This window comes from Oryctolagus cuniculus, chromosome 7, assembly GCF_964237555.1.
Source record: "Oryctolagus cuniculus chromosome 7, mOryCun1.1, whole genome shotgun sequence".
Classification (NCBI taxonomy): domain Eukaryota; kingdom Metazoa; phylum Chordata; class Mammalia; order Lagomorpha; family Leporidae; genus Oryctolagus; species Oryctolagus cuniculus.
The window spans coordinates 62895390-62910378 of NC_091438.1; the positions used below are offsets into that span (position 1 = coordinate 62895390).

At 39.3% G+C, this 14989-nt stretch overlaps 1 protein-coding gene across 6 annotated transcripts in view; it reads right to left on the reverse strand.

Annotated features, from left to right (window-relative positions):
* The window catches only part of NTNG1 (netrin G1), a 390729-nt gene that overhangs the window by 34904 nt on the left and 340836 nt on the right, over positions 1-14989 (reverse strand). For 2 of the 6 annotated variants that reach the window (XM_051856220.2, XM_002715818.5), the window contains exons 6-7: positions 14238-14405; positions 9771-9905 (exon numbers count right to left, since the gene is read on the reverse strand). The exons of 3 other annotated variants lie outside the window; for them this stretch is intronic. In XM_051856220.2, coding sequence (XP_051712180.1) covers positions 9771-9905; positions 14238-14405 — 303 coding nt within the window. The remainder of the gene's footprint in view (positions 1-9770; positions 9906-14237; positions 14406-14989) is intronic. One more of the 6 variants, XM_051856221.2, reaches the window with a different exon arrangement.

Consider the following 14989-nt stretch of genomic DNA (forward strand, 5'->3'; position numbering starts at 1 on the left):
ACACTTACACATTATATTTATGTGTGCAACTCAGGATGATTTTGAGGTAGTCTTTCTCTCTAACACACACACACACACACACAAACCTTTCTCGGTGATGGCTCAAGGTGAAATGCCATTTATACACTGTCTGGAGTAAGGAAAGGGCTTCATAGATTGCATTGCCTCCTGGCCTCCTGATCTGGTTACTATAAGATAGGACCAGGCTGCTGCACTGATTCTAGATTACTAGTAGACAAAATCGTGTCTGTATTTCTCCTGGAGCACAAGCCTTTCCCACACCTTTCACTGTTAAGTTTGGGTGGTTTGTTGGTGTGACATGTCACTCTCAGTATTCTCTCCAAATAAAGGAGAGCATTAGCCTGAATTGCTAAGTATATGTGGGAAGTTTCCCATGCCTATCAGGGCTGAGGCCCCTCCCAGAGCTGAGAGCCCAGGAGCCCAGGAAACTCAACAGAAGGCCAGCGTCAGAATGAAGGGTAGGCCCACTATCTAGTTGTCCTTTGTTGAGCTTGTGTGATTCAGGAGCTGCGGATTCTGAATGTTTTCAGTATATGACCCTGCTGTGGAGGACATTCTGAAACAAGTCCAACTCCGTTGGTATTTGCCCCCTGTGGTTACTTTGAATGGAGCCACTAATGTGTGAAGAATTACAGCACTTTCCATGGCACAGACCCTGACCCCTCTTGCTACTGGGTGGTATCCTGATGCGTTGGAGTTGGGGGGTGGGGTGGACTTTTTCTAACAATCCCAAATCAAAGTTATGTGAAGAATTAAGGTGAAAACAAGAACTACAACTGGAAAGTGATGGTGATTAGCACAGCTGAGTGGTATGGCCTCTTCCCGCTGACTCAAGAGAAATTTCCCATCAGCGGGCAAGCCTGGGTTTGCTCTTCCAGCTGACAAGATGAGCCCCTTTCCCCCAGGAGGACTACCCAGCATATTTGTAATTCCTACCGATTGCCATTGTCTATCCTCTCTCTTGCTAATATTTTCCTATTAAAATTACCTCCAGGAGGCTCTCACTGGCTCTGTTTAAAGAGCACTTTCAGCTACCCTTAGGAATTGCACACAGTAACATCAAGTGCCCTTCTTGGAGTATTTATTTTTCATCACTCTTATGTATGTGGTGCTCAGTAAGGGAAATGATTGGTGTTCAAGTTGCTTAGCAAGGAAATTAAAAGCTTGGATTCAGTGTTGCTGTGGACTTTAAAGATGCGAGCAACTTCTAGTGAAAGACACAGAGGAGCCAAAAGCGTGCAATCATGTGTTTGGCCCTGCAAAAAGCCTGAGACCTCACAGACACAGCCTGTTGTTAAGTGCCGTGCTGCTGCCTGTCAACACATTCTACACGCGAGGTCAGCGGGAGGAGTGAGAACCAGACATCTTAATGTAAAACAGCAAACAGGAAGAGACAGCAAGTAGAGGTGATTGAAAAATTACAAGGTAGGCTCAAGGTATTGTCCAGGGAGGTGTAATCTTCAGCTCACAAAAGCAACTGGAAGAATCATCTTAATATCATCATGATCACAAGCTGTCAGGCCTGTGGAAGTTAATCTCAAATTGTGTACAAAAAGAAAAAAGTAATGTATATGAGTGGAATTGACATCTCGAGATTTGATTGTTGTTAATAGCTCTTGTCTATGCTCCTGTGGAACAGTGGTCTTCCTGCTTTCTACCTGTTGAATTATTTAGTGGAGGATTAAAGCCTGTGATGCTAAAGTAAATTGAAAATGTTATCACAAAAATTAAAAGGGGAAAAAAGAAAGAAAGGAAGAAGGGAGAGAGGGTTGTAAGTATCATTATGAGCTTAAAATTGTATATATGAAATATATAAAATCTTTATACACATTTAAAAAAAGAAAAGAGAGAAAACTTCCTTAATAGTAGCAGCACAAGAGCTATGATGGGAACAAATTAAATCTAAACCAAAGGGGCTACATGAATCTTTAGTTTCTGCCTTTTGGAAAACAGGGGGGAGGACTGAGAACAGGGCAAGTGAGGAGGAGGAGAGCTGAAGTGTGTGAGTAGAAATTACAGTGTCAAGGGCAGCACCACGACAACCGTGGCTCCTAACAGAAGCTGCAGAAGCTGAGCTGAAGGCTGTCATGAAATCTCCCCTCTGCCCCATGGGCTTGGTCTGAAGTCAGAGCTGCAAAACTGAAGAGGCCCAGGAGGCCTCTTCCCGTGTCTTTCCATTTAAGCCATAACTCTCCAGACACATCACTAACGGATGCCTGCTCAGCTTCTATTTGAGCCATTGTAGAATCTGAGGAACTCGTCGTTACTCAACACCCTCCAGCCCCCCTTACTGCTCACTGATTTCTTAAAGAGCTGGGGAGGATAACTGTTGGAAAAAGCTAAGTTGAAACCCACCTCCCTCTTTTTACCCATGGCCCCTGCTCTATCTTTCTGAACCGACTGGTCTGCATTCTCATCATAGCCTTGTTTCCATGAAAATGCTTCTTCAAAGAGGGAACTCTCCTGCATCACTGTCTGCTCTGCTAAGTTATTGTTTCTGAGGTCTGGATTTTGATGCAGGCTGTGGCAGTGGAACTGTAACCTCCTTTGACCTTTGTGCTAGCTTCCATGCCACTTCGGACATACCGTTGTCTGGAATCGAACCTGAAGGTAACTTAACTCTAGGGGCCAGCGCTGTGGCGTAGCGGGCAAAGCTGCCACCTGCAGTGCCATCATCCCTTATGGGCACCAGTTTGAGTCTCGGCTGCTCCACTTCTGATCCAGCTCTCTGCTATGGCCTGGGAAAGCAGTAGAAGATGGCCCAAGTCCTTGGGCCCCTGACCTCCGTGGGAGAGCCAGAAGAACCTCCTGGCTCCTTGCTTCAGATCAGAGCAGTTCTGGCTGTTGCGGCCATCTGGGGAGTGAACCAGCAGATGGAAGACCTTCTCTCTCTGCCTCTGCCTCTCTGTAACTCTGTGTTTCAAATAAATCCTCTATATCTCTGTAGCTTGAACTAAAGTTAATAAAGGTTTGCCACCTGCATGTCTGCAGTTTTGCAAGCCTAATTTTACCAGCACAGTGTCTTCCACATAGTAGGGCTAAATTCATGCCCATCAATATCTCCTAAATGAAACTCTTGGGTAGTTATATTGATTACTTTAGAAAACACCCATTTGCTCAAGGTTATCTCTTGGAAACAACGCATGCTTTTACTTTTTAAAAAATTCAGTGAATGTGTGTGTGCACATGTACTCATGCATATTTTTAACGAGAGTCCAAGATTCTACTTTTTTCTCCCATGAATATTTTCAATTCTCCCCAATATCCAGGACAGTACTCCCTTTTTAAAAAAATAGCATTTATTCTCTATGTAACACTGTCATCTCCCCACTACCATTAAGTGGTACTAATCATTCTCCTGAGTACTTCTCCCACTCCTTTTTTTTTAATAAAAATTACATTATATAGCAATTGTTATTTTTAAAAAATTATGTTCATATTTGAGAGGGTGGGAGAAAGATTTGGAAAGAGAGAGAAACTGCCAACAACTGACTCATTCCCTAAATGACTGCCATGTCTGTGACTGGGCCAGGGCTGGACCCAGGATCTAGGAACACAATCAAGATCTCCCTTATGGATGGAAGGAACCCAATGACTTGAACCATCACCTTCTGTCTCTTAGGGGCTGCTTTGGCAGGAAGTGGGGTATTGAATCCAGACACTCTGCTATTTTAACCACTGGGTCAAATACCTCCCCCATATTTCTTCCGCTTCTTTGGTGAAGAAATTCCTATCAATGAAAGTCAACATTGTCAGCAGTTATCTTGATTTTCAAATTACCTTATTTTGGAATATAATATGGCATTTGAATTTTTCCAATTTTCCTCTAAGTGGTCAAGTGGTTTATAAGAAACTTCTGTAATACCTTTTCTATGTGGTCTTTGGTTTTTACTGAAAAATATTTCACTCTTCGATCTTCTAATCCACAATACAAGTCTATATCTTCTTGACCTACTTAACTTTTTAAATCTATCCTTTTAAGTACATTTTACTCTTATATGTCTTCATTCCAAGCATCCTTTGCATTTCTTTTCCATGGTATTCACATATTTGTCTTTGGCATTAAATACTTACATTCTGATTATTGTGGTTGACAGTATAAAATGGGTCCTTTTGGCTGGTGTTGTGAAGAGTGGGTTAAGCTGCTTTTTGGGATTTCTGCTTCCCATATCAGAGTACCTTATTGAGTCCTGGCTACCCTGCTTACCATCTAGCTTCCTGCTAATGAACCTGGGAAGACAGCAGATGATGGTCTGAGTCCTTGTCACCCACAATGAAGACCAGGTGGAGTTCCTAGCATCTAACTTTGGCCTGGCCCACTCTTGGTTGTTGCAATCATTTGTGGAGTGAAGCAGCTAAGGGAAGAACGCTTTCTCTTTCTTTGTCTTTTCATATGTCACTCTGCCTTTCAAATACACAAATAAATTTTTAAAAATAAATAAATGCATAAGTAAAATGGGTCCTTGAAGATGTTTACATGCTAATCCCCAAAGCCTATCACTTCATATGGCAAAAGAGACTTCACAGATATGCTTGAATTAAATACCCTGAGTTGTAGAGATTATTCTGGATTATCTGTGAGGATGGTTATTTGCACAGGTCTTTAGAAGTCCTTGGCTTTGAAGATGGAGGAGGGGGGCATAGGATCTCTAGAAGTTAGGAAAGGCAAGAAAGCAGATTCTCCACTGGAGCCTGCAGAAGGTTCTCCGAGTGAGACTGCTGCTACTGAACTGTAAGGCAGTGGCTTCTGTTGTTTCAGGCTTCTGCGTCTTGTCACTATTACAGCAGCCATAGACAACTACCCAAGTTATTGGGCCAACTCTGTAAAGGGATGGATGTAAGTTATAAGTTTGTTTACACAACTCTCTCTTATTCTTCTTCTTTTATTTTTGACAGGCAGAGTGGACAGTGAGAGAGAGACAGAGAGAAAGGTCTTCCTTTGCCGTTGGTTCACCCTCCAATGGCCCCCGCGGCTGGCGCACCGCGCTGATCCGATGGCAGGAGCCAGGTACTTCTCCTGGTCTCCCATGGGGTGCAGGGCCCAAGGACTTGGGCCATCCTCCACTGCACTTCCAGGCCACAGCAGAGAGCTGGCCTGGAAGAGGGGCAACCGGGACTAGAACCCAGTGTGCCGGCGCCGCAGGCGGAGGATTAGCCTAGTGAGCTACGGCGCCGGCCTCTTATTCCTCTTTTGAGTCTGTGTTTTCTTTTTCCAATTCTATAGTTTGCTACAGTATGTGGTTTGACAGTTTTATCAGAGTATTTTCCATATATTCCACTCAAATTTAATGAAAAATCTTACTGATTGGGCCACTGAGCCCTAAATACATGCTTTCCTGTTCTTGGTGATTTATGCACTGCTCCTTTGCAAGGACCCGTATTCTAATACTGTAGGCCATGGTCCAGCCACTGACTGTGTCTCCCCTTTGTCCATGTGCTTATTTCCTACAGCTCTGTTATCATCCAACATTATGCCATTCAACTTACATCAACGTATCTTTTGATCTTAGTTCAAAGACCAAGACTGTGAGTCCTTCTGAAAGTACTAATAATAGTCGCACAAATTAGGTAAAAATGAGTAACAATTAGTGCCTTTAATAAACAATGCAGGATGTTCCTCCAGGCAGACAACATATATTCACCAGCTTCATTCATTCTACTGGTGGCTATTTCCATGTTAAAAAACTGAAAACTCACAAACTTCCTTCTGCCCAATCTTTGTTTAGTGTTGGTAGCAAGGGTTAACCCTTCATGTTTTATGTGAAGCATAGAAGGTTGCTTCCTTTTTGGAAAATTCAAGTTTATTTTCTGGGGCCTAGCTATTGCCTCTTCTCTTATTCAAAAAGGGGGCATTTAAAAAAGAAATTTCTCTCTCTTCTCAATATCTTATTCTTCTAATGGGTAACCTCAACACTATTTTTCATTCTGTTGTGCCTCCTTGAAATCTTTTTATTTCTGTTTTCTTCCTAGGTTATTTGTTCCACACTGTCTAAACACCATTTATTCAGGTGGTTTTCAAGTGTTTCACCTTTTGTATCAGAGAACAGCTTAGATTTATGGAGCACATAATTGGTGGCCTCTTCAGGCAGAAAGTCACTGATGAACCTAGAGTTCTTTAGTTTCCACAGCTGAAGCCACACAATAGCTTTTGGGGTCAGCTTTGCTTCAATTTCTTGAATCATACCTCTCTCTAACAAAGGTGCTTTGTGAAGCCCCAGGTCAAAAGCTTGATTCTTGAGTATTGACCAATCTTGCTGCAAGTTCCGCACTAACATAAGTTTTTGGATGTGGATTCTTACTTGTTCTTTGTTAATCAGCATGTGCTTATAACTAAGTAATAATGATTGAGGACTTAATATGCACTATAGCCCACATTCATTTTTGTCCTTGGCTCTTGCAGCTACCTTATGTGTTGGGTCCTATTATTATCCATAATTTTAGATGAAGACCAGGCTTATTGAGTTCAAGTAATTTCCTTCAACTCTTGCAGGTGGTGAGTTGGAGACGGTGTCAAAACCTATCTTGGTATGACTACCAATCCTACTTACAGGATGCAACTGACAGCATGTGATTGGATCTCTTCTTTATTTTCTTTTCTGGAAATGTGAGTCCTTTTGCATTCCTGTTCCACACGGTCCCTTGTGTTAGTCCTTAATATTGGAGCCCTGGATCCCTTGGAATCTTTCTGCTATTTATATCAGTCCTCCTGGCAGCTCTAAATAAATGTCTACTTATTCTAGCATATGGCTGCCACTTGTCACTGTTGGCAGTGACACCACTACTCTACCACTGCATTCCTCCTAAGCAGTGGTTCTTGTTTCCAGGTTAATATCTCTGTCAATGATACTGTGATGAATACAAGGAGTCCAATTCAAGGCCAACAGAAGTGTATGTTGTAAGGGCAGGGATGAGAAAGGGAGAGATTGATCTGGGAGACATTTTGGAGTACAATTATAATGTGTGAAGACACAACATTGATATGCAAAATGTTTTTCAAGCTACCAGCACAAACTAATCAGAATGGACACCTACTATAATACTAGAGCAGGTTTGACGGCATCCTGCTATGACAGGTGTTACCCTGTTACTGGCTGGATGCTGGTGGAGTTTTAAGAGCTTTCAGAGAAAAGCATCTTGGGATCTTGGTGAAGTCATCCTTTACTGACTTCAGAATTTTTATATTTTGACATAGATATTAGCCCTAGGATGGGCCTAAGGGAGAGAAAGGAAATTTCAGAGTGAGAAAAACTCTTGCGAGCTGAAAGATGTGTTTGGAATATGTTAAACACATGCATACACATTGCTTCTACTCTAGTCTTATGAAAGTTATTCGATATTTCTGGAACAGTGTTATCTCATGCAGCTTTGCCCAAGAAGTTCTTTCTCACAAAATATGGGAACATTTGACTTAAATACTATTTCTCAGGAAGCCTTACTCCCCATCTTGGTTTCATTAATAACTAACATGTAGATATCTCCTTTTTAGTTCTAATTTCCTTTGATCATAATTGTTGGGTTACATGCTAGCCTCCCAAATGGTGAACTCCATATCTGTATGTCTAAAACAGCTACCTCTTTTTATCTTGGCAGCCTCTACCATTAGCCCAATGCTTAAGTCATAGTAGGAAATCAATACATAGTCAAAACAATGAATCTCTTTGTTGCCATCATCTCAGCAACAGCCATACAAAGTGCTCACACTGAGGCACAGATTCTGTGACCCGTGTATCATTCAGCCTTTATAAGCAAGGGTCAAGCTTGAAGCCAGTCTTCTGATTCCAGAAGAGACTATTTGGTGACATGACATCTTTTCAAATACTCCAAATAATTAATATAAAATGACTGGGTTAGGCTCTTTGGGGGATACTTTTCACCCAGGCAAGTTTAATTTCTTTTCGTCTCCAAAGTCTTACCCTGGTTATACCCAGGAACCTATTCAGCAGATCTTGCTGCATAGCGTTTACATGGATGCTCTCTTTAAGAACTGTGTCTTAATCACAAATTCTCCTTTGTCTGAATGCCTGGGATTTTGACCCTTCCTCTGCCTATCTCTCCTTCCCTTCTGACTGTTGGCTTATTCTGAGCCATCAGATTCAGCTGTGTTGGGACTGATGCTTGTCCTCTGAGTCCCGGCTCTTCATGTGGCTCCTGGGATCTAACAACAAAACTAAACATCTAAGGACTATGATTGCTGGGACACTATGGCACACAAGACTTTTAAACCATCGCTTTATCCAGAACTTAGGCACGTGTGCTGCCTAGTTCCTATCTTACTACCTTTCAGTGCCCTTCTTTAGCACACAGCTCCTAGATGCTGTCTAGTCTTGAATTGCTCAATTCCACACTTCTGAACTCATTGCCATAGTTCATTGCTGCCCATGGCAATTTGGCTTAAATTATGAAGAAAACTTGCTGCCAGATAATTATAAATTCTACAAGTGGTATATAGAACATTCTTTCATTTTCTATAGAATATGATATACAATTTTCTAAAGAAATTGATGATAGTCATTATTTAGAATTTATTATTCAGAATATTAAAGTTATTATATTATAGAAATATATAATTTCATATAGATATTTACTCTAAACAGTTCCTGCATGCTGACATTTTTTTCAAGTGAAAAGTAAGCAAAAAGAAATCTGGAGCCATGCTGTTCAGTATAGTAGACCCATATGCCTATGAGGCTTGCAACACGGGTGATCCTAATTGACATGCTCTGTAAGTATGTAATAAATATCCAATTCCACAGACAGTACAGAAAAAATGGAAAATGTGTCCCTAATAATTTTGATATTATTTATATGCTGAGATGATAATATTTTCTATATTTGGGGTCAAATAAGTTGTGAAAATTAATTTCTCCTATTTCCCTTTTACTTTTTTAATGTGGATAACAAAAATTTCCAAGCTGCACAAACAGCATGTGTTATTTCTACAGAACTGTGCTGTGTAGGGGATAAACCTTGTGGTTCTTTAATATTCTTAAGTTAACTATGTATAGATGGAACAGGAAATTCACATGGAATTCAAAAAGAGAAAAGTCTGTGAATGACAGAAGGAAACCTTTGCTTGGATTTTTACATTTCTGCTCTGTGTATACACTGACAAGCCACCTGCCTCAACAAACTTTGAAGAAGACATCATAATCTCCAGAGAAATGAGGCTGAACCAAATGGCATCTATCTGAGGCTTGCCACATGGTACCTAACCTCAGAGACTGAAAATCAATATTGACTTTTGTCATTTATTTTACCTTGGCATTTGAATATTCCTTAGATTTATTACCTTTAGGTTTTTGGTTAAGATGCAGTGATGGGTCTGACAGCAAGGTGGTAATAAGTTATGTAGATATCATTTAATTTATGAACTCTGGAGCTCCAGGGTAGCTTTCAGCTGAGGAAATATATTAACCACGTACACATCACCCTTCATTTTGTGGTGAGGATTTTCAAGCCGGGTCCCTATTGTGGCACTTAATTTATGGTCTGGCCAGGTACATGGATCTCCATACAATATTTCAATACAAGTTGCTCCAGCTATCAGAAGGGATGAAGATGAGCTTCCAAGAAGCCAGGTGGACAGCTGATGGATTGCTCTCTTGCACATGGGGCTGAAGCATTAAGTAGCTTTTAAAGCTTGTCAGTGGTTTGGGTCTTTTTCTGCTCTGAGAAGCTGCACGCACTGGCTAGACAAGCAGAATCAGCCATGCTGCAGCAGGCAGAGGGCAGCTCCCAGATTTACTTACGTTGACAGCCGTAGTGCCAGGAATTTCCCGGCAGACACTCATCACACTTAGGCCCTGTCGTTCCAGTCTTACACTCACAAAATCCTGAGCCATTACAACGATCATGGATTGAGCCCAAAGGGTTACAATAACACTCTGTAGAAACAAGACAACACACAGGCTGGAGACAAGTCTGCATGGCTTATAGGTTATCAACATAGGAGCATCACTTATTTAAATGAGTCACTTACTTGAAGAAAGGTGTCCATTAATGAAATGCTTTGGCAAATATGGCTATTTCTGGACCATTAATTTATTTGCCCTGCCTTCCATTATACCATTTTTATGATATGGGAGGAAATCAACTGAAAACTTCCAAGGAAATAAGACATCGTGCTTTTCACTGGTAACAGACCATAGAGATTCCATTTGTTAGCACATTTTCAGATGGTTTAATGAACACTATGAAAAGTTCGAGTATCAAGGATAAATCAACATTCTATCACCGTACTACCTGTTTTAAATTATTCAAATGGGCTTATTTGTTACACTTGATATTTGAGAGTTGCTGAGTATTTTAAAAGTGCAATATGAATGCACTTTGCTTATTTAAAGATAATTTTACTTTATCTTTGAGAGAGCACCTTAACTTCTTTATGTATATACTGTTTTGTGATGAGCCTTTAGATATTGCATTGCCTAGGAATGTTAGTACAGTATTTATGAAACCTAAATTAAGAGTAATGAAATAAAAATAAATTTTGGAACCCAAAATAAATTTCAGTATAGGTATAGTTGAGATGTTAATCTCTCATTATAGTGTCTGCTGGTAGGACAATATATGTTTGGCTAGTACAAAAATAAGTAGAATATTTTCTTTTTCCTCACACACTCTTTTAGGGATATTTTTATTTTTGAAGTTTATTTTTCTTTGACAGCCTCCACCTTATGTACAAATGACTATGTTGTCTACTCTCCAGTCTACATACAAAGGATTCTTTAAAAAATATCATTTATGGAACCATGGCCAATGGTAGATGTGGGGTAATGAGAATGCCTTTAGAGGGTCATATTTGATTCTGTGAAACTAGGAAGATTATGCAGGACTGTCAGATTACCAAGCAACATGAAATACTTTGGGATGCTTGATTGAATTATAGTTATTAAAAGTGCTTGTGTATGCTTTGATATACATAAGATAACTCTGATGACCTGATCTTGGGTTTCAAGGAGAATTAAAAATAATACATCAAAACTTTGAGATATGTTTAGCAGCGACTGCTGAACTCTGCGTTTCATTCTGATGCAAAGCTTGTTAGCAGGGATTATTAACAGTGATTACCCAAGGTCACAGACCATGTATCCTCCAGCTTCCTGCTTAATGTTCAAGTTTATATGAAACAGAAGCATGCAAGGATGTCATCTTCATGTAATTGTTGGGTCATCACAGAGTAATTACATGCATCTTTGGAGAAGGGGCTGTGTTTGTAATTTGTATGAAAAATAGGTAAATTTGCCAGGCATCACAAAGCAGCCATCATTGGCAGAAAGGACTGGCCAGCTGCATTGTATATTTGCTGTAATAGAAAATGATGTGTTTTAAAACATCTATTTCAACACATACTACATTTTGTCAAAGATATGAGCTGTTTCTCCACAGCTAGGATGGTGAATTGGATTGCCAATTGTTAGAAAATTGGCAAACTGCCTTTTTTCTTTTAATTTAGAGAAGACTTAGATGAAGTTCGAAGTTTCCAAGTTTACTGCCTAATCCGTGAAAGAGTCGTGTAACAGCCACTCATTTTCATTAGTGCTTTCTATACAAAATAGTATTAAAATTAACTCTCAATTACTTGTGGTGAAACCTCTTAAATTTAATTCTCAGCTCTGCCTTAAGCCCTTTGGGGAGCTTACATATGGAAAAGAGTGAACGGGCTCATGCTGTCTCATAGAGCAAAATGTGGCCATGGAACCTCCAGAGCAAACCCTAGTTCTAGCCGTGTGCACAGGCAATGCCAGCATCCCCGCCTTGGTCTCTCCAGTGCGGGAAATGAAATTTATCACTCTTTGGGGAAATTGTTGTTGTTTCACGGTAAGAATATAAAAAAGATAGAAGCCCATATCTGTTTATCTGTTAGCCAAAATATACAGATTATTTTAAAAAACTAATTTTTCACTTTTGGTAAAGGTCAACAATTGAAGGGATTTTAAGGTGTGTGTATGTGGGGGGCGTGGATAATGTGATTATTCTAACGATAACTAAGAATGCTCATCTTTGTCTTGAAGAATTTTATTTGGTTGAGGAGTATAAAATGCTAAATAGAAATATGTTTGTTCAATAAAATAAAATTCCCCAAGGGTTTATAATTTTAATTAACATTTTTTAGAAATGGAGAAAACAATTGTTTTTGCTTTTTCAGTAAAATAAACATAAAACAGCTATTAAATCTTCCATATTTCATCTGCAGTTTATGTGATTTATAAGACAAAAGTAGGATGGGCTATCTTCCAGTCCATGTACAATTGAATACAGGTTTATAAAAAAACTACAACTCTCAGACTGGATGAGGAGAAGCAGACTTTGTAGTTCATTGATTACTTTAGGACTGAGAAAAGGTCAAACTTCATAATAATAGAATACTCCGAATAAAATATATTGGGATACTGTTAAGTTATAGGCCATGAGACATTTTATATATAAAACCTTTTCTTTGCAGGCCTTCTTCTTTGATTTATTTAAAATACCAGCAAATATTATGAAACATTTTTATGTAATGTATTTTGTAAAAGTGATTCAGTTTTCTTCCTGTGTTCCTAAGTATTCTACTTTTTCTGTTGTTTCCATATTGATAGTATGACATTTATTTATTTTTACAAATGGCATTCAGTTGAAACATACTCTGCGTTCAGAATTCAGACAGCTCCATGTCTTTTGGGTTTTATTAATATCCACAAATCTTTGCCGCCCAAGTGTTATGAAGGCAATTGGACTTCTGTTCATAAGCTCATCGTGGAATTGCTGCTGTCATCCCAAATGTGTACCATAAGTACCAGTCTGAAAAGCATAGCTCTGCTAATTGTGCCAGAGAGGTGGGGATAAATTGTTCAAGCTTGGAAGTTGGGGATCCCTTTGCTAAAGCTTTATGATTTGGATCAATTTGTTTTATTTTTCTCAAGTAGAAAGTAAGGGAAATATTTGATATGATACTTACCCCACTGTTTGTTCATGAGAGTCAAATTTTAAAAATTGTAAATCAGTTTATAGTTTATCAAGCGTTTCCTGTGCATGCCACATGTTCCTGTTATGTCCAGGTGGCTCAAATGACTTACCTAAGGCACCCAGATACTAATTAGCAATCTGGGACTTGGAACCAAGGTTTCCAGCTTCTAATTTACAAATAATAAATAAGAAAGCACTTTGAAAAATAAAAAATACTATGGACATAAATGATATTATGTATACGTGGCCCAATTTAATCCAAAACAATTGTATAGTTATTTTATGTGACACTTTGTGAAAACTTAAAAGATCTTGACAATCCAATCAGAGAGCAATGACACCAGAAATGCAGGTTGAATAGATTCCTTTTTTGATGAAAAGATCATCTGTCACTTTTCAGCTGTGTACTCTATTTAATTTGGTTGTCTGTATAGCTAACTGCTAAGACATCCTTTAGCATTTCAAATATATGCAATGCTTAGGAGTAAATTACTAATGAAATTCCATTTATTGTTTCTTATTTTTCCACTGGCCTCCCTTTTCTCAGTGAAAAAGGAACCTGGTCCTCTTCAGGTCACAGGTGCAGTAGTCATTGGCAAGGGGGCAGAGGCACTGCTCAAGGGACCCTGTGGATCCAGTTTTCCAGGGTTCATGCACACAGGAAGCTATGAGAATTAATTGCCTAGGATGATTTTAAGAAATTGCTCCTGTTTTGGGGGGACTACAGGAAAATCCAATAAATGGAATTTCATTTACTATGGATGAAAAAGGCAGACTTCTACATTACCAGTTGCTAGTAGTTTTCAATTCCAAATGGCAACATTTTAAATCCATCAACACTTGTTGATCACCAATTATGTGTTAGAGCTTTCACTCTCATTTTTCATAACTATAATTAAATTCTGTATGAGTTTCCATTTTGAATGTTGAATCTATAATTTATGGCTATATGATCAGGTCAAAATTACCAGGTTTTAAAATTTCATGCAAAATAAAAAGAAAGAGAAGAAAGAAAAATCTTCATCTCCTAAACATGATTTCTCAGATCATCATTTTTAAAGTGAAAACAACATAAGGATTCAAAATATGCACTCCAGCTATGATTTCAACCAGTACAGTGAATTCCAAGTCTAATATAAGAATTTATGCTCCATGAAGGAAGTGCATTCTGGCTCAGCTCTGGTGTCAACCACCAACCTCTCCACCCTAAATAGCTCCCCATAGCTGGAAAGGCACAGAACTATAGCTGAAATTATAATGGAACTGACCTATGCACACATTCTCATCGTCCAGCTGTGCAGAAGCATTTCTGAAGTAGCCCAGCCTGCATAACTCACAGTGCTGCCCTCTAGTGTTGTGTTTACAGCTCACGCAAATGACTGTATTTAGCAGATCGATATAACTGCATCGATTGGAGTGGCCGAAGCATTCACAGTCTTGCAAGGAAGAACAGAAATGTATACAGAGTGTATACAGTAGCAGAGTAACAGCACACTACATGCTTGGATAAAATGAGGGATGGAGAAAAGATGGTGGAATGACATTACATACATGTGATTCAGCATGACACATGGTGACAACAGGTGGTTGTGACTGGCGTGGAAATAGCATCTGTTTCAAGCAGGCTAGAAAGGTTGGACATTCGGAACATGACTGAAGATTGTTAATTCTTGGCAGACAAGATGAACAGAAGCATTTGCAGGTGTACACCTTTTAAATTTTGGGAAGGCTCAGTTTCCATTGATACAAAATTCTAATTTTTGTACATGGAGAGTTTTACTATCTTTGCATTGTTTCCCCCATTTTCTCTTCAAATCTGCAGTATTGAAAAGAGGGAGGGGAGAATGTGAGCATTGAAATCAGATTCTGCCATCCCCTGGCTCCTTTGTCTCATCGTCATTTATATTAAGACAGTAACTCAGTTATGTTTTCATAGAAATCATGGACATTTAATTATTTTTCCCACCTAACACTAAAATGAAAAGATGGCATTCTTGGGCCTTTCTTCAGAGTAAGTCTG